General features: G+C 38.1%; 1 protein-coding gene across 1 annotated transcript in view; it reads left to right on the top strand.

The window, feature by feature from the left end:
* The window catches only part of LOC122815880 (E3 ubiquitin-protein ligase MIB2-like), a 782,860-nt gene that overhangs the window by 218,900 nt on the left and 538,089 nt on the right, over positions 1-25,871 (top strand). Inside the window, exons 4-7 of the mRNA XM_044088707.1 lie at positions 10,401-10,589; positions 10,676-10,779; positions 15,995-16,102; positions 16,521-16,619. Coding sequence (XP_043944642.1) covers positions 10,401-10,589; positions 10,676-10,779; positions 15,995-16,102; positions 16,521-16,619 — 500 coding nt within the window. The remainder of the gene's footprint in view (positions 1-10,400; positions 10,590-10,675; positions 10,780-15,994; positions 16,103-16,520; positions 16,620-25,871) is intronic.

Genomic DNA, 25,871 nt, shown 5'->3' with positions numbered 1-25,871 from the left:
ACTCTGGCTTTACTGCCCAGGTATCTGTACCATACAGTAGTATTGGTCACACCACCATTTATGTACACCTTACTTTCAGCTTTTTTTGTCATTCTTCTGCCATACACTACCCCCTAGCACTCTGTGAAAACTGGCTGCAGCCCCTCTGATTCTAGCTTTGACCTCCTCATTCAGATTTCCTTTCTGGTTAACCAACCGTCCCAGATACTTGAAAGTGTTAAACTGTTCAACTATTTTCCCTTTTGTCTCATTTCTCAGCTTCTTCTGATTTCTTCCATTTGCTGCTATTGCAACTGTCTTATCTGTAATCAGTTTCACCCCATGGGCCTTCAGTTTTGCATTCCATTCCCCTGTCCTTTGCTGAAGTTCTTACACAGAGTCTTTCTGTAAACAGTGCCACATTATCTGCATACAGCAGCTTTGTTGATCTGTCTCCACTGACCTGTTTGCTAATGTAGTCCATCACCAATGTGAACAGCAGTGAGATCAGATCTGAACCCTGATGCACACCAACTCCCACTGGGAACTCCTACGTGAGACAGAATACTGTTCGTGTTTGAGTCCTTGGGTACTTGTACATAACCTGCACTAAGTCTACCAATGTTTCTGGGATTTCAGACCATCACTGGACTGCCCATATCAGCTTTCTTGAGACCTTGTCATATGCTTTCTCCAGGTGTGGGAATGCCCAGCTGGACTTTTTCCTCATCTATAGCTTCTTCTCAAATATCTGTCTCACTGCAAACATTGGGCTGGTTATGTTCCATCCTGATCTGGCTCTGAGCTGCTCATCTACAATCCTACTTTCTACTACTGTGTGTATTCATCTGTCAGTAACCCTCTCCAGAACTTTCCTGCAGTATGACTAAATTTCGATACCTCTATACTGCTACTGTTGTGGATGCCCCCTTTGTTATTCTACAGTTGCATTAGTATACTTATTCTCCAGTCATCTGGGGTATGTCTTTCTCTCCACAGTGCTATGAGTACCCTCAGGAGCCATATCTGTCCTATCTCAACTAACATCTTGATCATATTTACCATGACCTCATGTGATCCTGCTGCTTTTCCTGACTTCATTTTCCTCAGTGCTGCTGTTACTACTTCTGGGGAGGGTTCCTCCTCTTCTTTCATTGAAGGCTGTGTCTGGACCAGTGCAGCTTCTATGGGTTTTCTTCATTCAGAAGCTGCTGGAAGTACTCATTCCATCTGCCTTTCATTTCCTGTGATCTGGTGATCAGGTTGTTGCTGGCATCCCTTATGATGGGTGTGTGGTTGTCTTCTTTAGCTTTCTGTCTTTGCCTTGCAGCCCACTAGATTTCCTTTCTGCTATCTACTGAGACACTTTCCAAAAGCTGGTCGAGTGCCTCTGATGCCTTAGTTTTTTTGCAACTTATCTTTTAGCCTCTTTCTTAACCAACCAGTATTTCTTTGTAGCTTTGTCTGTCTTTTCTATCTTCTACTTTTTCCTAAATGCCTTCTTTCTTTTGATAACTTCCTGGATGTCTGCATTCCACCACCAGCTTTCTTTATGTCCATTATTTTCCTACCTGGCTTGGCTGGTTGTTTGTTCTGTAGTGCTCACACATACCGTTTTGAGGCACTGATGTTCTCCTTCAACTCCATCTATGTCCTGTTCTTCATGAGGTGCTATAGCCCTGAGTAATTCCTTGAAGTCTTTTGCTTTTTCTCCAGCCAACTTCATTGTCTTCAGCCTAGTCTCTGTTGACCTTTGAGCCTTCTCTGGCCTCTGATTGCAGCAGAGTTTGACAACCAGTGATTATTGCTGTGGGCTGACTGTTTCACTGAGGATGACTTTGCAATCACTGATTCTGTACCAGTACCCTTTTCTTACCAGAAGGAAGTCTGAGTTGCATGTTGGCCACTCTTGCATGTGATCTTGTGACACCATGTGTTGACCACCATCAAGCCATTTGTCAGACAGAAGTCTAGAATGGCCTCTCCTTTTTATTCTCATTGCCCCATGCATGTGGACCCAGGCAGTCCTCTTATCCTGTTCTGTCTGTCCAGATACATGCATTCAGCTCCCCCATTATCAACACCAACTCATGTTGTCCTGCTTTATCTAGTAGGTTTTGCAACTGCTGTGTAAATGCAGCATTTTCCTCATTATCACAACCCTGCTGTGGGGCAAAGACTGAGATTATGAATGCTGCCCTTTCCTTAACACCGGAATCTGATTGAGTCTGTCACTAATTTTGATGGCATTTCTCACTGTCTTCTGTACCCTCTCCCTCATCATAATTCCCACACCATTCCTAGCCTGTCCTCCTCCTGAATATTAGACTCTGGATCCCAAGCCAAATATCTTTGCTCCATTGCTCTTCCATCTTGTCGTCTGTATACACAGGATGTTCAACCTCCTCCTTACCATCACGTAATCCACTTCCAAATAGTCAGTGAGCCTGCACTGATTGTAGCAATTCTTAGTTCATGTTTGGCACCTAGATTGGTTTTACATCCAGCTTTTGTCCAACAGCATTATCACAGGTAATCCAAGCTGAGAAACTGGACACCAGCTGACCAGTAGCTTGTTGACCCAGGATTGCTGGGCTTTATGTTGGACACACTTTGTCCAATAGGGGAACATAGACCCCCTCCCATCATTAGGATGGGTCCCTGGCATAGGTTGGAGTAGGCCTGGTCCTCAACCCACTTATCACCGTCAAATACCCATGCCCATTTTTGGCAACATTAGCGAACGTGGCTAAATCACTTAGACTCAATATTTACACCATCAAGTGGCCAACCCTAACATGGTGTGCAGTATGTGATCCATCTTCTCCTGTCTTGAGGATACTGCACACCACAGCTGATGGTGAAAGCTGTTGCTCTGTACAACTCTTTCCCCTGTAGGTGCCATCTAGAGTATACACTGCTACCTACAACTCTGTTCTTGGGTGAGTTTGAGGTGAAAACAGCATGTTTTTGATAGGTGGGAGGAACCCTGCAGAGACACAAGGAGAGCATGACAACTCCATGTAAACACTGGCTAGTGGTCAGGATTGAACCTTGTACCTTGTGCGTGACAGGCAAAAATCTTAACCATTATGCCATCTGGTCTCCTATTGATGATGATTCAGTAGATGGCACAAAACTCCATAAGGTTGCAAGGCAACTACAGAAGGTTATAGAAGATAGTTGTCAAGCACCTTTCATAATGGATGCCAGCATCAGTACAGAGGACAGTAATTAAAGGAACTGCTGAATGAAGAAACCCCACAGAAGCTATAGTCTCCCATGAAGAACCAAGAGTGGAAGAGGACGAAGAACTCCACCTTTGTAGAAGTATTTATTTTTTATTTTACATTTGTTGACCGGGTTGGCCCAACTGAGCTAGTGGCTCATTTTCAGCGGAGACCTGGGGAGAAAAGCTCCACAGTGAGATAAAATTACAGATTAGATACAGTGACTTAAAATACATTCAAGTTACATGGTTAAAGTGGTATTGAAGTGATGTTAAAAAACCAAGAGGCACTATTGTGAGAGAAACATTTTGAAAAGGTAATACACATCTAGGATGGACTCAGTGAAACAAACATAAAATAACTTAAGATATACACTCAGAGGTACAATGCAGGGGGGTTTTGGCATTAAACTAGGTTAATCCTGGCAAGAAATAAAAAGAGGAGAGACAGTAACAGGTGATAAGGGTAGTCAAATCAACAGAATAACACATGTTTATAGTGTATTACCATCAAATAATAAAGGGAGATAGGAGAAAAAATACTGGGGACCAGAGATGAGAAATGGGAGGTTGAGAGAAGGAAAAATAGTAGATGAAAGGAAGATGTTAGAGGGAAAGTGCAGGTGGAAAATTAGACAATGGAAAAAGGAGTGTGAAAGGGAGTTGTGGAAGAGTAAAGGTAAGATGGGCAGAGGAGAGAGAGGGGTCGTGAATACACAGGAGAAAGAGGGTCAGGGGGATGAGTGCAATGGCAAAACCAGTTTTTCTTTAGGTATTCTTGAGTGGCTGTTTTGAATTGTTTAGGGTGGTTAATAGACCTAATTTCTAAGGGTAATTGGTTCCAGGATATGGCGGGGTTGCAGTTATAGAGTAGACAACCAGTTTTGGTCTTGGTCAGAGCTGCGTAGTGGTCTAGCAGGAGAGTATTTGGATATAATAGAAGTAAGGCTGGGACAGAAGAAGGGCAAGTACAGGATGGAGTGGATGAACTGTAGTTGATGTAGTAGAAGCAGGAGGGGAAATTCAAGCCATTCTAGTTACTTAAGGGTTATGCAGTGATAAGACTTATAGGTTTGGTTTGTAGAGAATCTGGCCACGTTATTATAAGTAGTTTCTAGTTTGGAGAGGAGTGTGGAGTTCGGATTTGTGAGTAAGTGACAGGTGTATAGTATAGTATAAAGTAGGAAGAAGAAATGTGTGAGAGTGTTATTTTGGCCCTGTTGGTTAAGTATTTCTTGTTGCGGTAAAGGTGTCCGAGTTTCTGGTGTGTCTTTTTAATACAGTTTGTCACATGTAGATCAAATTTAAGTTAATCATCTATTATGACTCCTAGTAGTTTTGTGCTCGGTTCGACTGTAAAGATTGTGTTGTTGCTTGATAGAATAGTAAAAGTAGATTTGAGATTAGAGAGGTTCCTGGTGAGAAAGAGTAAGAGCTTAGTTTTCTTAGGGTTGAGAATTTGTTGTCACTGAGCCATGTCTCTATGGTGTTGAAAGATGTTTGGGTAGTAGAGTGGAGGTCTGATGGATTGTCTGCAATGGTGATGGCAGTAACAGCATATTGTACAAGTGATGACTGGGGGCAAGAGGTGTGTAGTAGATTAGTAAAAATATTGAAGAGTAGTGGCCCATGGATAGATCCTTGGGAGACTCCCATTTCCACAGTGGGGGGGGGTGGGGGTGAGCAGAGAGCCATTTGACTGATTGCTGGCAATGTGAGAGGTAGCTTGAGAACCAGGAAATAGTTGGAGAAGAGAAATTTAGGTTAGTTAGCTTGGCCAAGAGAAGAGGATGGGAGACTGTGTTAAAGGCTTTGGAGAGGTCCAGGAACAGGCAAGAGACAGGTTTATTGTTATCATGAGCCAGGCATATAGTATTGATGAAGGATGTTAGTGCTACTGTGATACTATGTTTGGGACAAAACCCGTGTTGTGTGTGTTCAAGTAGTTTTTCCTGAAGTAGGTAGTGCATTACCTGATTGTGAATACATTTTTCTAAAATTTTAGAGCGGGGAGACAGCATAGCTATTGGTCTAAAGTTGGATATGTCAGAGGAGTTTCCTTCTTTGTGTATGGGTAATGTATAGAATTTTTTCCATATGGAGGGGATGTAGGATTCAGTAATAGAGTGGCTAACTAAGACAGATACTGGGTAGGCTAGGTGTTTTGCAGCAATCTGTAGGAAATAGGAGGGTAGATTATCAACAGAAGGGGAGCCGGGTTTAAGTTTAGAGAGTAAGAATTTTATATAGTTTGTTGATACAGCTTTGAGGGAGAAAGAATATGAGGGTTTGGGAAGAGAAGAGGAGTTAGAGGGGTTGTTGGCATTGTTGCTAGTGGGGAGAGAGTTAAAGAGGTTATAGATTCAATAAAATGGAAGTTGAAAATGGTAGCTGTTTCATCTGGTGTGTTGTTTGGGCAAGGGTTTGGAGGAGAAGGGTTTCCAGGGTACAATATGTGATTGATAGAGTTCCAGAATTTTTTAGGGTCTGATTTAAGGGTAGTGGGGGTTAGTGTAGAAGTTCTTTTTTGTCATTGTGGATGAGTTTTTTTGACTTGGTTTCTGAGTTCTTTATAAGTTTGTAGTAGAGAGGTGGTCCTGGTTTTAGTCCATAATTTCCACATCCTGTCTCTGTTTTTCATAAGGGCAGGAGTAGCTTTAGTAAGCCAAGGAGCAGTTTTAGATTTGATTCTGACTGTGTGGAGAGGGGTGAGGGAATTCAGGATGTTTAGGAAGGTAGTGTTAAAAGAATGGACAGCTTCATCAAGCAGGAGAGTAGTAAGATGTGACCAGTTAATTCTAGAGAGATGGTCTATGAATGAGTCAGGGCAGAAGGTTGATAGTTTGCGGGATGTAATATACTTGTGGGGCCTAGTGGAGTGAGGGGTATGTCTAATGACTGTAACAGGGCAGTGGTCACTTAGGCATTTTGGGGGTGGGAGACCAAAATCCAGTCTAGGAGGGAGCTAGGGAGGTGGGATTTATTGCTATGAGTAGGGGTAGTGATTAGTTACTCAAAGCATGGAGAGCATTAAGGAAAATGAAGTCAGAGAAAGTAGCAGGCTTAGTTAGATGAAGTCATGTAAATTGGATTTGACTTTATTGGCTTGAATGCAGCAGTAAAGACTTTAAAGAAAGTAAAAATCATGGGCATTCAGAAGCCATGTAGTTGAAACACTGGTATGTCCTTAAGGGGTTATTTGCATATATCTCATGGGCCTCCACTACAGGAGATTTAAGGTGTTGCACAGTGAAGACACTAGCTTTTCCTAAATGGCTTGTCTGTGTGACAATTTTACTGTTTGTGTTTGAAAATAAAATGAAGATGTTGGGTGAAGTAAGGGTGAAATAGCCATTGATGATACTCATAATTATTTGAAGAGAAATTAGCATTCCAGATAGAAGTTCAACTAGGATGGGGCAAAGGAGGAGACTGCCCTGCCAGAAGGTTTTAGGGGCATAATCATCAGTGGCTGATGGGATGGTATTTCAGTGCCAGCATTCAGAAATGAATGCCGATACTGTAATCGTGATCAGGGCTGAAGTGTTGAAGCACTTCATGGGTGTTATTCTAACTGTAGCAAGTCACATATTCAAGCAGAAGAGTTCTTTTTTGTGTTCAGTTTGGAGATTTGCATTTCATATTTTTGTGCTCCCCAGCTTACGTTGAGGTGTGCCGGATCAGAGAAACGCTAGCTACAGCTCTGTGCCAGATGAATGGAAAAATAAGCATTCTAGTGTCAGTGTACAAGATCAAAGGGAACTTTTATAGCTGTGGACAGAGTTTGCTACACTGCATAAAGCTGCTGGAAAGGATCACTGATAAATGAATATGCAGGGTAGAGTTCCTATTACCTGATGGAACGTTTAGGTTAGTGGATACCTAAACGTTGATCTGGTAATAGCAAAAGCAAAAAAAATGTGAACGGCCAGTTTAACGTAGGGAAAGAATTCCCTTTGCCGTTATGTGGATTTTGCCAGTTTCCCCACTGTAGAGTGATCTCAGAGTTGGTATATTTAGTTAGGGGGGGGTGTGGGGGGCATAGCCCCCCACATTGGGGGATATGGGGAGCAAAGCCCCCAGTTCATTTTGGTTTACATTTTTTTTTTGCGGCCGAGGGAATTCATTCCCTACATTAAATCAGTTGTTCGCCGTTTTAATGTTTTGATATTACCAGGTCAACATTTAGGTATTCGCTATCCTAAACGTTCGATTGGGTAATATAGATGCTGCAGGGTAGTAGAAAGCAAGATGGGAGATGAGCAGTTTGGATTCAGATTAGGATGCAGTACAACTGATCTATTGTTCATTATGAGAAAGGCAGTGCAAAAGAAGTTGGAGATGAGGAAAGAGTCCAAATGTGCATTTCTAGACTGTGAGAAAGTGTATGACAACATCACAGGTGAGTGGGTATGCATCAGAGTTTAGCCATGAGCCAACTCCTGTTCATGCTGATGATGGACTATATATTAGCAAGCAGTTTGGAGGGGATACATCAACAAAGCTACTTTGTGCAGATGATGTGACATTATAAGCAGACTGTGAACAAACATTTCTGAAATGATAGGGAGCTGGAATGCAAAACTGAAGGCACATGGGATGTAACTAAGTACAACAGTGGTCATGGCAGGCAATGGAGAAATCAGAAGGGAAAATTAGCAGAACATGTTATGCTTTAGGTATAAAGGATATGTAGTTGCAGAGAAGTGATGTCTGAATGAGAAGAGTCATCTGTGACAAACTCTCAGGACTAGTACATGACAGAAGAATGTGAAAAAGTCTGAAAAGTAATGTGTACAAAACAGTGGTGTGAGCAGTACTTCTGCATGAAAACCTGGACAGTGAAGGAAGATCAGATGAAGCTAGAAGAACAAGAGGTAATAGAGATGAACTTGAGACAGTTAGTAGGATGCACAATATGGGACAGATGAAGTAATGAGGGCATCGGAGTAGAGGCAGCAGTAGCCCCATGGTAAAGGAGAACTGATTGTGGTGCTTATTTCACATGTGCAGGAAAGCAGAGTTTTTATTGGTAAAGATGATTTGAGAAAGGAAGAAATCTACGGGATGTATGCCTTGTGTGAGAGAATACCTGTGATGTCAGGCATGACTGTTGAAGAAGACAGGGGACTGGCAGTGATTCTAGATAAGTGAAGACAGTGGCCCAACACCTCAAACCCATGTAGAAAGTAGAAAGAAAAAAAAAAAAAAAGAGTTTGATGATGATGATTTTGGTATTAAGAGTATGAAGAGGCATGTGAAAAGCATGGACAGCTGGAGTTTATGTACTATCTGATCTGCACTGAATCAGACTTAGGCCATCTTCATTGGAGTACTCTATATACTCTAGGGATGTTTGGGTGACTCAGAAAATTACTAAGGTTCTTAAAATTTGAATGTTTTAAAGATATACAGTAGATGAATTTACATTCTCCAAATTAAGTTAAGGTGTGTGTGTGTGTGTGTGTGTGTGTGTGTGTGTGTGTGTGTGTGTGTGTGTGTGTGTGCCTGTGCACATTCTGAGAAGGTACCCTGTTCAGAATCTGTTTCAGTGGTTGCATCCTTTAACTGCTGGGTTGACTCTGATACCCATGTAACCTTGTAAAAAGAAAAAAACAGGTTATCTGAAAAGGGATGGATATATTTGTGAAAAAACTTATCAAACTACTTGCTCGCTGGGGTGGGGTAGAGGTGTAATGCCCCTGGTACAGGAGCGTCAGGGGTATCAGGGATTAGGTAACCATACAGCAATGCCCTTCTTTGAGGGGCAGCATTTGAGATTTTTTTTCTTATACAGACATTCCCTCTAAATGAAGTTGATGGACATGCCAGGATTTGTTTACCATTGAGAATGTAGGCAACATGATGTACAGGGCCAAAGCAAATGGGCGTAGAGGTGCAAGTCCAGTAGGCACACGCACAGCATTTCTAAGGACAGAAAGGAAAGAAGGAATGATGGTCGGGCATATAACATGGATATAGTTTTCTGTGGTATATTGTCAGGACACGGGATGTCACTGATGAGGCCTCTCCTCAAGAAATGGGAAGAAACAGGTTATGAGAATTAGCCGGGGATCCTTTGTGGAATATGGTCAGCTTGTAGGAACAAAAGCTATCTAGTTAAAACAAGAAATGTTGCAAAGAATAGGAACCAAAACCATATACATCATATATTAAATCAGTGACAAAGATAAGCATAATAATTCAAACTACATCTTACATTTTGATTTATTTGTTTGTTAAATGGTTAAGGGAATTGGTCATCATGGACTGTCTTTCAGCCACACCCCAGGCCACAAGAGTGTGGATAAATGCACTTGCACAGTTTAGAGAAGCCAGTTGAGAAACATTATTTCTGCAAAGTGGGAAGGAGAAAAAAAGATGTATCCAAACAGAACATGCAAATTACACAGACACAGGAAGTAATCAGAGGTCTTGGATTGAACCTCCGACCCTGGACCTGTGAAGGAGAGATCATAAACAATGAGGCACTGTAGTACTTAGGGGTATATTAGGTAAATTGATAGAAAAAAAATAACTTTTCATCATTGCATAACCAGAATGCAGCAAATGTAGAACAGAAAGCAAGATACTTAAGGAGTCTCGTATGTGTTGTAAAAGAGATGACCCGAAGATATAAGCAGGAAAGTTCATCTACATAGTGGGAAACACAACACAGTGTGATGTATAATGGTATTATATCACACAGTCGCAAGACTTAGGAAATCAAGGCAGCAGTACAGTAAGGTCATTGTGGAGAAAGGGCTTAAAATTGAAGGTTGTGACAAGCTCAAAATGGGAGCAGAGTGCATAGGCTTCCTTTCATAACTAGCACACTTTATGAAACCAACTGTTTTTTTATGTAGAGTTACAAGATGTTATTTTTGCTTTTCAGGAATATTCAATTTTAATTTTTTTGGAGGGGACTATGGCAATTTAGGGCAGAAGATTAAGGCTGTGACAAATTATGGGCTTCATCATGTAGCCTTGAGTTAGATTCCCTCCACTTAAGCTTGCCTACTGTGAGCAAGTGACTTCATTGGGCAGTTCTGCCAGGTGACTCTAAAAAGGGTCTCATTGCAAATAAAGTTACCCAGTTAACAAATAATAAGTCAAAGAGCTAATGAACCACTTGATGATTGAAAGATGATTCTACTTAATATGAGAGTTAACACTTGTCCACCTTTTACAGCTGGAAGCCCTGGGAAGGTAGTCGAACTGTGCAGCTGGAAAGCTGCCATGGCAAGAAGTGCTGCACGAGTGAAGTGGAGAGATGGACGGACCGAACTTTATCGAGTTGGATTTCAGGGAAGCATGGATCTTAAATGCATTAATTCATCAGTAGGAGGATATTACTATAAGGATCATTTACCTAAACTGGGTTAGTAAACTGCTGTAAAAGGAGATAATCAGTACAAGTACATTTCTTCTTCTACTTTATTAAGCTATGTTTTTTTGTCATTACAGGAGACACTGAAGCCAAACCTAGAAACGCGTTCAGAAAAGGTGATAAAGTGATAACCTTAGCCAAACAACATCAGACTCTGGACCTGGCTTTTCTCTTGGGAGTGGTAATTAACTAAATAAATAACTTATTGAATAAGTTCATTCTTATGTTTGTTTCTGGAGTGCAACAGTAAAAGATTTTTCTCATGGAGTCATTTATGATATATTTTGGGTTAGAAAAAAGGTTCAAGATCAAAATTGTAGAAAAATTCTCCTCTGTGGTTACCTAGTGAAGGAGGTAGAATTGTATCTTAAAGATTAAAAGTATAGGTCTGTGACAATATTTTACCTCCGATATTTTAGAGCTAAGTTTACGGGTCACCTGTGTAAGACAAGATTACTGTTTCAACTACTCAATAAATGATCTGCTGAATGCAAATATGCCATTTCATTGTAAACATAACTGATTTCCTCAGAAAAAATTAACCTAACCAATCAAAAGCTGGCCTACTGAGCACAAAATGAAACAAACCTGCACCCCTCCCTCCACAGGATCACTTACCATCTCTTCAAACATTACAGACTTGAGAGTAAGTTGAAAAAGTCCAGAACCCCCACCATACATGAACTGACTAGGGTGAAATGCATTGTGGCAGTTAACTCACAGTCTGCCATGATGCATTCTTAAAACGTGGTAATACACTTTAAGCAACTGTAGTCCTCAACAATTTGCCAGAAGATACAAATTTTATAAGGAACAGACAAATATACACCTGAAATTCTTTGCTTAAGAATTCTGGATAAAGCCAAAAATAATGGGAGACAAAAAGAGACACATTTTAATTATTATTTATATGTATTTGTCAACCAGGTAAACACAGTGGGCAAAGTTTCGCTTATTAGGGGTGAAGTGGGAGCATTGCCTGGTTAAGTGACTTGCTCAAAGTTACAAAGTAGACAAATGGAAAAGAAGGGATTCAAACACTGTACTTTTGACTACAGAAAGCAGTTCAGTAACATAAGTGCCAGGCAACTCCATATCACACAGTGTTAATAGAACAATAAGTGTTGCTTGGATGTGCATTCTGTGAACAATACAAGCTATGAAACTATAATAGCTGGCATAATTGATTGACAGTAATCCTTTGTGATTTACCAGAAAAAAAAGAAGTTAACAAATGGACAAAGGTAAATAGGAGGCAAAATGAGTGAAGTTCTGCAAAATTATCATAATCATCAATTCAAATGCCAAGGAAAGGTAGGGTGAATGAAATGAAAACTAAAAGCAAAATATCACCCAAATAAAAATGTAACAAGGGAAAAAGAAACCTTTTATTCCATTAAGCACTTTTGTCCAAAACAGGCTTAAATGAAGTGATTTCAATTGCTTGTATATTGAAATTGAGAAGCCTTACTAGAGGAATTTTATGTATTCTTATTTGAAAATTTATGTCAGATTTTTTATGCTTAATTTGTATAAAGTAATGGATGTTTGTAGTAAAATTAGCAGCATAAATGTTTAGTATAATTCAAGATTAGGCTGATTGCTGTTTGAGAGCTACCTCCTTTTCACCTGTCCTGTAACTTTAGGATAGTGTGATGTGTGGCTTTATATGTACATGTACTTGTAACATGTACTTTTTGATTTTGTTTCCCATATATAGTAATGTAAATGTGAGCACATTTTATTAGCTATACCTTTTTAAAAATACAGATTTTTTTTGCTCAAATGATGAATTTTAATTGATTAATTGAATTAAGAATTATGTATTACAACTGATTGGTTAGATTTTTGAATGGAGGGAAAAGACTTGTGTATTTAATAATGGTGCCTGTTGCTTGAATTCTGTCTGAAGACGTCCGGCTATTTGACCAGACGAAAAGCGCTGCACATTATTGGTTTTATTGTATTAAACCTTGTTTGTGGATTTGGAGCCTCCCTTGCCTCTTTTCTTGGTTTGTCAAAACAGGACTTCATCAGAATAAACTAAAATGAATCTACGTAGTATTTAAACTAAAATCCGCCAATAAAAAGCAGCAATAAACAATTAACTCCATATCTTTATACTTAAAGAACCAGCTTCATAAAGCTTATCACTACAAATTATCTAACATCATTTTTATCTTTTAACAAAGATTGTCGCCTCACAGTACGACGTTGTCCTGTTCGATTCTCAGCTAAAGCGTCTTCTGTGTGGAGACATGCGTGAATGGGCGTACCTTCATTGAAGGTTGTGCGTCAGGCCTGGCAAGTTGATATGTAAAAATCTACTGCCATTCATTAGCGGACCGGAGTTCCACTGTGGCGACCCCTAACCGGGAAAAGCCGAAAGATACAACAACAACAACAAAGATTAAATATTAACAGTTTCATTCAGCCCTTAAAATTTATTATCCTGCGATCTGATTTGCTGCAAAGTGTTTTTCTTTCCAAGGATGTTCTTGTAAAGCCTTGCTTGTAATACAATGCAACACATTCCAAAAACAGTAAAATAAAACTTCCTAAAAGAAGCACAAACTTGAGTGTGCTTAAAGAAAGCATTGTTTCTTCTTTTGTTTTGATAGAATATACATGTTCTTTGATCCTTTGAGATAACTTATGAGTAGTCATACCTATATAAAATGCTTCACAAGAAGAGCAAATAGCAATATACACAAGTCCTATAGTATTACAATTAAAATGTTCTTTGATCATAACTGATCTGTCCAGATGGGAGAAAAAAACTATTAGGTCCTTCCATAATGAAATTACTTGGACTACAAAAAACACATCTAGATATGCCCCTAGTTTTATTAGTGTGCATAGCAGAGACTTTAGTATTTTCAAACTCCAAATATTGTTTGATAGCTTTAGACTTTTTATAAATAAAACTAGGACCAGAGTTAATAATATTATGTAACTCTGGATTACCCTTAAGACCTCCCAGTTGTCAAGAATGACATTTCTAATACTTGAATTGTTGACCGTCATTTGTAAAACAAAACTGTTTTTATAACTAGTGTTTGTGACATTAGAAGATTATAGGCGCACCTGCCAACAAAATAGGAGGAAAAATTATTCATTTTTTGTACTGTTTCATTTGAAGTAGACTCTGATCTACTTTGCATATAACCTCTAATACAGAACATCTCAATGAGTTCATTAGTACCATCCAAAAAAATCTGTTCTTCCATAGTTAGTCTTGAAAGTCTAATCATCTTTTCCATGAGGTATATTATTTTTTTTTATAAAACTAGGTAGAGCACCTGTATAATGTAAATAATTACTAAAAAGATGATCATCATCTCTCTCTATTCTTCCCTCATTAGGCCAGTCATCGAGTATAATGCCCGATTTGGCATGTACCTCACTAGACACATGGAACAGCTGCAAAGGCCACAAAAGTACCTCATGAAGAGGATCCTAGGCCTTAAACACATGTCCTACATAGACGGACTCAGAAAAACTCCAGATATTCTCTGTCCGATATCATCTACTAAGAGGCGACTTCTGCTTGACTTACAAAGCCTTGTCTGACCCAGCTCTGTTACAAATGCTACATCTAAAGAAATCTAAATTCCTCCAAACCACACTCTCCAGAGAGCTCAACCTCATTACCACAATCAACAGAACATGCTGGAGGGACAGGTTCATAACCCAGAGACTGCCCATACTCTGGAATAGATTTCTCATACATGTCAAGTGGAGCACCTCACTGGCCCTCTTCAAGAGAAATCTTGATGAGTGGATGGGAAATAGAAAATTCACTCTGGGGATCACTGTAGTGGCTGTACTTGATAGAGGCACTGGGAACTAATGTCAGGTGGCACAATGCCAGGGCACTTCTCTGAGCTAGGCTTGTAAAGGCTCCAGGGCCATTAGCCTAGTACACACCTATGAACCTACGGACCTATTCTGAAAACAAGCTTTTCTGAAAAGCTTACTTAAAAAAATCTCCCATTGATGAAAACATCCATATTACTTGTCCCAAAATAAAAACTAAAAATTCAGTACTGTTATTCACCTCAGTAACAAACTGTTCAATATCTTCCCTGAAACCATCAGTAATAAAAAAAAATAAATAAATCATCAACAAATCTCTTATAAAAGTATATGCTGCTTAAAAGGTTATATTAATTAGAATCTGGGACACCCACCATCCCATTACCAAATTAGCAAAGGAGGGTGTTACAGAAGCCCCCATCACAATGACTCTCTGCTGCTGATAGTATTTACCATTAAAAAGGAAACAAATGGTTTCTAACATCACCTCCATGAGTAAATGACAAGCGTTAATCATAGCTTTAGAAATATTAACCTTAACAGTCAAAAAAAGTCTAAGCTATTCCAAACCCTTGGCAGTAGGAGTATTCGTATAAAGTGACTTTATATTAACTGTGAATAAAGTGAACTGAGTGGTTCAAAAATTAAAAAAAAAGTCTCGTGTGTCATAAAATAACTTTCAAACTCCTTTACCAAAGGATTAAATATAGAATCCAGAAAAATGTATATCCCTTCTTTAACACTACTGGAAATAGAGACGGTCTGCCTGAAGGGTAAAGGAAATTGTTGGGAATGTAATTTTGGTATACCAAAAAGTACAGCTATCCTAGGAAATTCCAAACTCATAAGTTGAGAAATATCTACAGTAATGTGTTCATTGAACAACTACTCTAACAATGCATCACTTATGTATTTACATTGGGAATGAATATCTACCAAGGACATCATTTTATATTCGTATGGATTAATTAATATTTTTTCATCTTTGTAACATAATCAGTGTGATACATAATGACTAGCCCACAACCCTTATCAACCTTCCTGATTCTTAATTCTTGTTTCTTAGTTAAATCCATTCACATACCCATTTCACTCTTGGTAAGGTTAAAATATGTATTCTTAGGTTTCATATTACACAAACTAATCGTATCCCTTTCACAAGAATCACGAAAGGCTTGGATTTTAAGTCTCTTGATGATAATAATTGCACAAAACCTACAACATTTAATCTACCTCTGCAGTTCACTATCCAGGCCTTTCATGATTCTTGTGAAAGGGACTGTGTAAAGAGGTTCTTGATGAGCACCAGATATTTTTTTATGTTGTATTGATACTTTCATTATTGTTAGTTTTTTTTCCTTCTGATACTGTTGTCTAAAACAAAAGTTCTCTGTGAATTAAACTACTGCAGTCTTTCTCAAGTTTGTATAAGGAATAAAAAGCGTCTCTGCTGTACAAATGCCTTACCCCTAAGGACTGCTGACATACATGCAACCGAAGCTGTGATAAATTATTAAACTAAACTAAACTTACGTCGTTTGTCTGATGTACTTTTTATGTCTATTATGCTTCATTAGGAAGTTTTACAAACTGGAGAAGTTGAAGACGTTACCAGTGCAGGAGACATTATTGTTGATTATGGTTCTGGTAGAAAAGGAACTTTCAAACCTGAAAAATTAATTAAGGTAAGAGCCATTTTATTAACCATATGCAACAAAATGAGTTGAATAGCTTGGTCCATAAAATTGCTGACAGACATAAAAACACTAGCGATGCATTACATCAGTACATACCTTTTGCATCAGAATGCATGCTCCGAGTAAAGCTTCTATGATGTGGGTTTGGGATAAATACTGATTCCATTTTCTTAATAGTACTACAAGTCATGCTACAATGTGTACATAAGGAGAGGAAACAGGGTCACAGAGCTCTTGTGTGCTTTGTTAGTGTATTCTGACCTACCTATAGTAAACACTTAAAAATATGTTAAGCATGAGAGTGATCTGAAAGAGAGAGGGACTGATTCAATGACAGAAGAAAATAATGCCGACTTTTTTAGGAAGAGAGTGTTACTATATTACACTTACTTATATTTCTGTTCAGGTGTATTCCATTGGTGATTATGTGAAAATCATTGAAGAAGTTGAAACTGCTAGAAAACTTCAAGAGGGCCATGGAGGATGGTCAGAAGGAATGGTCCAGGTAAGTAAAACAGATAAAAACAAACCTGCTGCTGTAGTCTGCATTCATCTCATGGCATTAATTACAAAATGGCTAACTAGATAAAGTATCCCAATGAAGTCAGCAATATACATGGCAGAGAAGAGTGTGTAGTAATAATGATCCTAAATATAAAAAATATAGTAACAAAAGATCTTGATATAAAAACACATGAAATACGAAAGCCACTGACACCCTGTTCTCAGTAATCAAACCACAATGTAAACCATTAAACCGTCAAACTGAATATCTGTCTATATGCATCTGTATAAAACTTAAATATAGGTATATGGCTAGACATATAGCTACATATTTGGAAAGATTGCATATTAAAAAGATCATCCATGAAAGACCTAAAAAAACAAAACTTCTATTACACACTGATAAAAACTTTTAAAAAGTCAGTCCTTCCAATCATAAAAAAACTCAAACAAAAGCAAAACAAGCATGCTATAAAACTCAAACATAAAAATTATATCAATAGCCCACACAAAAAATATCCCAATCCCTACATAAAAATGCATAGAAAATTAATTTACATGAGTCGGCTAGCTTTTCTGTAGCCTCTGATATGGGCTCTGCACCCACACTCCCTGGTGTAAATATACCTACTCCATAATTGCACAACCTCCATGAAAGGACAGTCAGCCGTACATTCTGCAACCCATTCAAAGAAACATTTGAACAATGAAGTGTTCAACGCAAAGTGCATTTTTGCTTCATGGATGATCATTTGCATGATTCCAGTTCACCTATATATAGATATAGGTATACATGTATGTATACTGGCATATGTATGGGTGTGTGTGTCTATACATAAAGCTGGAGAGTAGAATCTACAGCAGCAAGAAGGCTAATTAACATCATCATCTTCTTTCGGCTGTTCCCGTTAGGGGTCGCCACAGCGGATCATCTGTTTCCATTTCTTCCTGTCCTCTGCATCATGCTCTTTCACACCAGCCACCTGCATGTCCTCTCTCACCACATCCATAAACCTTATCTTAGGCCTTCCTCTTTTCCTGTTACCTGGCAGCTTCATCCTTAGCATCCTTTTCCCAACATACCCAGCATAACTCCTCAGCACATGTCCAAACCAACGCAGTCTCACCTCTCTTGCTTTGTCTCCAAACTGTCCAACCTGAGCTGACCCTCTAATATACTGATTCCTAATCCTGTCCATCCTAGTCACACCCAGTGCAAATCTTAACATCTTTAACTCTGCCACATCCAGCTCTGACTCCTGCCTTTTTATCAATGCTACCGTCTCCAACCCATATAACATAGCTGGTCTCACTACCCTCTTGTAGACCTTCCCTTTCAATCTTACTGGTACCCGTCTGTCACAAATCACTCCTGACACTCTTCTCCACCCATTCCACTCTGCCTGTACTCTCTTCTTCACCTCTCTTCCACACTCACCATTACTCTGAACTGTGATCCCAAGTTAAACTCATTTTTTTATAAAAAAAATATAACCACCCTGAGTGGCAAAAAAAACAAACCAAGTTTCACTCCTAAACACAGTGCATTGAGAAAGTCAACCAGAAATACATTTAAATACATCAAAAAGTGGGAAAACTGGCTGGTAAATATAAATATCTTTTAAGACAGAATGTGAATTAATCCAAGTAAAAAGGTGAGCGCTTTCGCAGCCAAAGCTGTTTCATCAGACAATACAATAAATCATTTCCCCATTTCTTATACAAAGCTCCAAATTATCTAATTAATGGTTTATTCAGCAAAACAGGTTTAATACAGTATGTTTTGCTGAACAAACTATTAATTAGATAGTTGAATGTTTATAGATTATGTTTTTTAACTGTTTTCTAACTATGTGAAGTTATACAATGTGTTTTTCATTCAGCTTTTTGAATATTTTTTAGTTATAAATGTTTTTATGCGTGAAATAGTTAATATGTATTAGTGAAATAATTTTTACTGGGAAATGTGATTAGTTGGAGCTTTTATAAGAAATGGGGAAATGATGTATTGTCTGATGAAGCAGCTTTGGTTGCAAAAACTCTCACCTTTTTACTTGGATTAAATTGTTTGATGGTCTTATCACCCTTGGTCTGGTATCTCTTATTGTTTTCATTTTATATATATATATATATATACATACTTATATGGGTCTACTGTATAAGTTTGAAAATACACTACAATTATAAAACTGAAGTTGTTCATTTATTGGCGTCTTGTTTGCTTATCCCTTTGGAATTTAAAAAGACCTGCTTCAGTGAGTTTGGCTATCTGCCTGAGTTTATCTTTGATGAGTTTCACCTCTCTGACTGTGCTTATTGGAGGTGTTTAGTTCTGCTGCTTGGAATTAGGAACTGTGTTGGCTTATTAGCAGCTTGTTGTTTTTGCCTTTGACTTCCAGAACAAGCATACGTATGTTTGGGAGGCATTTAGTCCTGCTGTTTGGCATCAGGAGCTGTGCTGGTTTAGTAGCAGTTTGTTTTTTCTTGCCTTTGATCTTTACTTGGATTAAATTGTTTGATGGTTTTATCAGCCGTGGTCTGGTATCTCTTATTGTTTTCATTTTATATATATATATATATATATATACTTATATGGGTCTACTGTATAAGTTTGAAAATACACTTCTTCGAACTCACACAGTAGACCCTGGGTTACGCGAAAGTGCACTTAATCGAAAGTGCACTTTCGCGAAACCCGCTTCAGTGAACAGGCTACTACTGATTTTAGTGCAGTAGTTACAGACCTTGGGGTTAGGGAGCGGGTCATGGTAAGGGGATAGCTAGTAGGGCTATCCCCTTACCATGACCCGTGCCCTAATCCTAAGGTCTGTAACTACCACACCACATGGAGGACATAGCATGTTTTCCTGCTGTCATCCACTGTGGTGTGATCCGTCCGTAGAAGCTGAGTTCGTGAAAGTGCACTTCCGAATAAGTGCACTTTCGCATAACTGAGCAGAATACTGCTCTTTTTCGAATATGTGGTATTCGATGAAAAGCAGTAGACCCATATATATATATATATATATATATTTACTTCATAACACTGAAAACTCAAAACACTGAAACTCAAAACACTGAAAACACATATCATAAATATACTGAGTTTAAACAACATAAATCATAGCACTTTCAACCAAGTATAAGCAGGGGGGCAAGACCCCTCCGCCCATCACACCCCCTGCTACTTAAATATATCAACTCCAAGATTGCACTTAGTGTAGTGAAGTGCAATCTTGGAGTTGATATATATAAGTAGCAGGGGGTGCTTGCCCCCCTGCTTACACTTGGTGGAAAGTGCTATGATTTATGTTGTTTAAACTCAGTATATGTATGATATGTGTTTTCAGTATTTTGAGTATCAGTGTTTTGAGTTTTCAAGATTTTGAAGTTTCAGTGTTTTGAGTTTGTGTTTTGAGTTTCAGTGTTATGAAGTGAATCCATATATATAATATAATATAATATATATGTGTGTGTGTGTGTGTGTGTGTATATATACACACACACACACACACACACACACACACACACACACACACACACACACACACACACACACACACACACACACACACACACACACTGTAAGTATGCATGCATTTGTAGCAGGAAGTTTAATGCACTGAGTGGTTCATGGGCAGTTTATTTTTAGTATGAGTTAAGTATAGTTTATTTTACAATACAAGCATGTTAACTCAAAGTTAATTCCCCGGAAAAACAAAACTGCGTTCCATTTTGAGTTGATTACAGTTCTAATTTTAAAGCCTTTCAGAAATCAAACATTCCCAAATAGCTCCTTTCCTTGCTGCTGGAACTCGAAATGAGTTGTGTAAAAACTCCAGGTTATTCCCAGTTTAGACTCTTGGTAAATCTGCAGTAATAAATCTACCTGTAGTCCTCTGCAGTTAAACAGGTGCTCAGCGTGTAAACTTATAGTTTTAGTTATTTCACAGGTAAACCCACAGCTTCTGCCTGGAAATATGTCCAGCCTGGTAACAGGTATAATGTCGCAGTCACTTTTGGGCATATGTGGTGTTATTTTCCAAGGAATCACCTTTTCCTGGTCATCACTTTGGTCAAAACATTAAACTTCTGCGGTGTTAGATTCAGAACACTTTTTTTTGTTTGTTTTGCTGATAGGTCTGTCTTTGGTCATGTGGCATAAAGCAAATGACAGACCTCAGCTGTTTCCGGAATGAAAGCTTTCTTCATTGTTTCATTCTGTATACATCATCATTTCCTGTGTTGTCCAAAGGTCTGAAATAGCAGATTGCATTTCTACTAAGACTGCTACTTATTTGTACTTTTTTTTTTTACCAAAAGGCTTTCTCTTTTAATGTGTTGTCAGCCTCCATTGCTTGGCTTCTCTCTAGATTTTTGACCAGGTGCTAACTCCACATCAAATTATCTGATGTCTGTTCTTTGTTTTCCAGTTTAGAGCTCAGTTGTACATTTATTCTCCAGTTCAGTCAGAGTTGAACTGTCTCTGCTACAGCACATTTCCGGCTGTGTTTTCCCCTTCTTTACATTGAAATGGCATCTCCAAGGCACTAGGCACTTTCGGTAGTCTTATTTATCATTTTGCTCCATGAGCTGTGTCTCGGTTGGTGGCTATGTTACAGAATTTTTATTTACAGGGAGACTTCTTTTCTTGTTGTAGAAGGGTAAAGTAACAAGTTAATTTTGTTCTTTTTATCCTTCATATGTTGAGACTTTGCTCCCCCATTTCTTATTGAGAAGTACTTAGGAAGCTTTAACAGCTATTGAAACATGGCTTCATAACTCACAAATCATACTCAACTCCAAAAGCCCAAACTCCTACTTTTTCCCCAAATCCCTCTCAAATGCCCCTTTAGCAGCAAACAACAATGGAACAGCTAGTTACATTTATCAAATACAAATCAATAATACATGATTTATTATGCTATTTTTATGTTATGCATTTACACACACATGTATCTTTGTTATACATATACATTCTGTGGTTTTAATAAAACATTAGTTGTATTGATTTTAGAGATTTTAAAATGTGCTTTTAACATTTGTGTACGATTTTTTTATTGGTGAGGGTAGACTGATTAATTATTGGCTTGTCGAATGGCGCTCTGCCTTCTATTATGTTTTTACTAATTAAATAATGTGTAGGCATTCCACTTTGTATCTGATGAAGTTTTTCAATGAAAACGCCAAATACAACAGCAGCGTTAATTTTGTATTTTGTGGATTAAATAAGTCTTTCGCAATTGGCTCGTTCTCTTATTTGGTTGCTTACAGTGAATTGCGGTTTGGTTATTAGGTTAATTTACCCTTAATTTCTCTTAAAAATTGCCTACAATTTATCTAAATGTTAAATTCTTGTCATATACCTTGTATCAATTTTTAACCAATTTTTTATATTATGTCTAATTTATTATAATTATTTAAACTGCAGATGTTTTTGTTTTATTTTTGAAGATTGTAAAATTATTGTCCTTTAAATGTTTTGTAATAAGTTGGAGCTTTTCTCCCTGGCCACCACTGAAAATGGGCTTCTACCCAGTCAGACTTTCCTGGTAATCAAATGTAAATAAATAAATACATATATAAATAAATAAATTAGAAGTAGGTGGTGAGTATGTTAGTTTATGTTCTATAATGGGACTAGATTCAATGCATTTATATTATGCTGTCGAAATCTCAAACTGTTGACAGCGTAATAATCAACACGGAAATGTCGAAACCCCCGAACATGGAACACACACAAAAAAAAAACACCCAAACACAACAAAAATTGCTCTATGCAGGGGGGCAAGCCCCCTGCACTCCCCACACCCCCCTCTACTTAAATATACCAACTCTGTGATCACACTACATTACAGTAAATGGAAATCTCCCCTTACGGAGATTTCTGTTTGCATGCGTGATGACTTTCACTTTTGACATTTTGGTGCCGACAATGTCAGCTTCGATATTGTCGGCCTTCGACAGGGTGAAGTAAACCCGATTAAACAATATGTATATCTAGGGCTTTTGGTACACTTCTAATATGATTTAGGTTTGCTGCTGCAGCTTTATGATTTATAACTCTTCTATGGTTGTTGTTGTTGTCTTTCGGCTTTTCCCGGTTAGGGGCCACCACAGCGGAACTCCAGTCTGCTAATGATTGGCAGTAGATTTTCATGGTGCTGAGTTGCCAGCTCGACGCTCAACCTTCAATGAAGGCACGCCCATTCACGCATGTCTTTCAGAATGCCACTCGACCCGTGGGGAGGACAAGCAGACTCCACACAGAAGGCACTCCCCGCACACTAGCTGAGAATCGAACGGGAGAACCTCTTGCTGTGAGGCAACAACGCTACCATTGCACCACCGCAGATTCTATAACTGTTCTATGGTTATAGATGAAAAAAGGTAGCTCAAACGGATAAATGCCATGCTGAAAAAACAGAGTAACATCTACCAAAATAAAAGTAACAGCTGAAGGACACCATGGTCAAAAATTAGAAAAATTAATAGATACACCAGCTTTTGTACAACATGCTTCATGAAATGTTTAAAAATCACTTATAGCAGTAGCGTTTTTAAATTCATTTATTAAAATCATATGACCATGAACAACCAATGCAACTCTTGGAAGTATATTCAATAAAAATCAGTTTACAAACTTAAAATTGTATAACGTATATAAACAATATATCTTTCCATTAACATCTCTTGTGTTTTAATAGCTCTAGATTTTAATGTGAGCTTCAAACTATATATACCTTTCAAAACAGGAGGTTGATCTGCCCTGAGCTTGCCTATCCATTTATATTCTTTCTTCTCTGTGCATGTGAACTTTCTATTACTAAACACTAACTATAAAACATTAAACTTAAATCTGTGTGTATTACTTTCTTTCATCCTGTGTTTATAAAGTGCATTGGTGTCTGTTTGCATATATCTGATATATATTCACATACAAGATCCTTTAACTTTCTGTTAGTCTTAACAACATAGAATGAAGTGCTTAGAACACATTTTGCCAAATAGCCTATATATTTTTTTTTACAAGTTGCTGGTGTGCCCAAAATAAAATTTTCACCTGTAATCGGATGTATAAAAATCTTATCAATGGCAGTGTATGCTTACAGGTAGACCTAACGCACTTCATGGTTAGCTAAGGAACAGCATTATGTTCATCCATCTCATAACACAACATTGTCTTCTTCTTCCTGCAGCATATTAGCAAGGCTTTTATGTTTTGTTTGCATGTTTGTTTCAGCTCTTGAATGCATTAAGTGCACTGAAGTCATTTTTATTGCATCTCTGTATTTCATTACTTAGTGTTTTTGAGATTTATTTTATTGTTTTAGTGAGAAGCATCACTGTTGTGAGCATGAGTTTCTGGATAGTTGTTTATGTTCTCAGTCTCTTGGACTTGTGCCTTTAGTGACATACTGTCAACTTCCTCATTCTGACACTTTCCTTGTAGATAAAGCTAGGCATTTTTAACCTTTTGTCACACTGTTGCCATTCTTTCTTCTCACTCTGTAGATGCACAGTGTCAGTATTAGTCTGAAACAAACTTATCTTTTGCCTTTCAACTTCCATAAAACAGACTACTACAAACCTAGCCAGTAACCGTTATTCAAAAGTTCCATCCAGCCTTAAGGATGGTAAAACATGAGAGAACAGGGATGAATTTGATGCCGCCCATCAGATTATCTAGGCATATCTTGAATGTAGCAAGGGTGCCATGAGGAACCATTCATTCTGCAAAGGAACATGAGGCCAAAAAGGGTTGGAGCTTTCATGACTTGCTTTAGCACTTTTAAAATTACTCATGTTTCACTGTTTCAGATTTACAGATAGTTCATGGAGTGTTTTGGACAAATCAACAGTTTCTTTGTTTTATTTTACCATTCTTTTTCTTGTCATGAACACCCAACAACTTTTGGAAACTAAAAAAAAAACTGTAAATTCCACCGTAACCAAAGGTCTTCCAGCAAAGAACACAAATCAAAAGTAAGAAGGAATGACCAGCACAGCTAAAACAAGTTATCATTTATTAAATACAAAGTAAGCGCTTTCCTGCATAAACACTTCTTCAGACTAAATTCAAGCGAAGCAAAAAACAAATACTTTCTAAAAACTGAAAACATCCAATTAGAATTCACAACAAAAACAGCTGACATCAAATCCTATTAAATACTATGGTGACAAACCAGTGCTTAATCTTGTCATTTTAAGTAAGGTCCTAACAATGTGTTTTCGTTCAAATCATAATTCCTATCTGCTTGCAAAGTTAAAATCTACTTAAGTTCATTAGCATCAGTTTTATTAAGGAAATCCCCACCTCTAATATTTTTAGTAGTTAACTGAGCCACTTTAAAGAGAAAACTATGGTCAGATTGCAAACTAATATGCGTATATAAAGCATTCATACTGACTTTCATCCTGATGTCTCTTAAATGCCCCAACACCCTTTCTCTCAAATCAAGTCATCATCCCTACATAATGGGACAAACTGTGCAGGTCACTAAATACACCAAATTTATACTTCTACAATCTGCATAAAACTTAAAAGCATAGCTAACATTAGTGACAGGATGAACAAAGTAGTGGACTTCAGTAATGACAACCATGACAAGGGACTCTTGAAGACTCTTGAAGATTTAACACGAGGCTGTGACATAAAATTACCTTTAAAACATAGCCTCTGCTTCAAATTCTTTGCATTTCTAAAACAAAAATGGGGTTTGTCTCTAATAAACTTACTTGTAGTTTCATCGGCCAGTAAGATCAGCCTGCTTCTTTAGATAATATTACAGACATCATTCACCTCACTAGAATAAGTGAGAGAGAATTTTTTGGGAGACCATTAATCGTTGGTATTACTGGATTATCAGTGGATTAAAAAATCATGCAAGTCAAGTGATACTAGGCCCGTCATCAGTAAATCATAAAGTTCACTCCAAACCCTGCTAATAATAGATGAAATGCCCTTGAGATCTATGCAAGAGTATACATTGGTGTCAGGTAAATGTCCCAACATACTTTTACTATAAAGTGTAGTATCCATTACAACCAGTGAACCGCCTTTGTCCGCTGGAAGTATATGTATTGAAGGTTGTGACCGTAACTCACAAAGGACTGTGTATTGTTCTTTAGTCTCTGCAATGTAGAAGAAGCTGCAATTCAGCTTCACATACAAGGATAAAAGCTTCAATTGAGGGGCTGTAGGGGCAGATTGAAAGAGTTGGGATTCTTACACTTATTACATAAATATTGA

The sequence above is a fragment of the Protopterus annectens genome, chromosome 11.part0 (assembly GCF_019279795.1).
Source record: "Protopterus annectens isolate FY-2018-M chromosome 11.part0, PAN1.0, whole genome shotgun sequence".
In the NCBI taxonomy this organism is placed as follows: Eukaryota; Metazoa; Chordata; order Ceratodontiformes; family Protopteridae; genus Protopterus; species Protopterus annectens.
The sequence above is the reverse complement of the archived record's forward strand: the minus strand, read 5'-3'. Positions and strand labels throughout refer to the sequence as shown.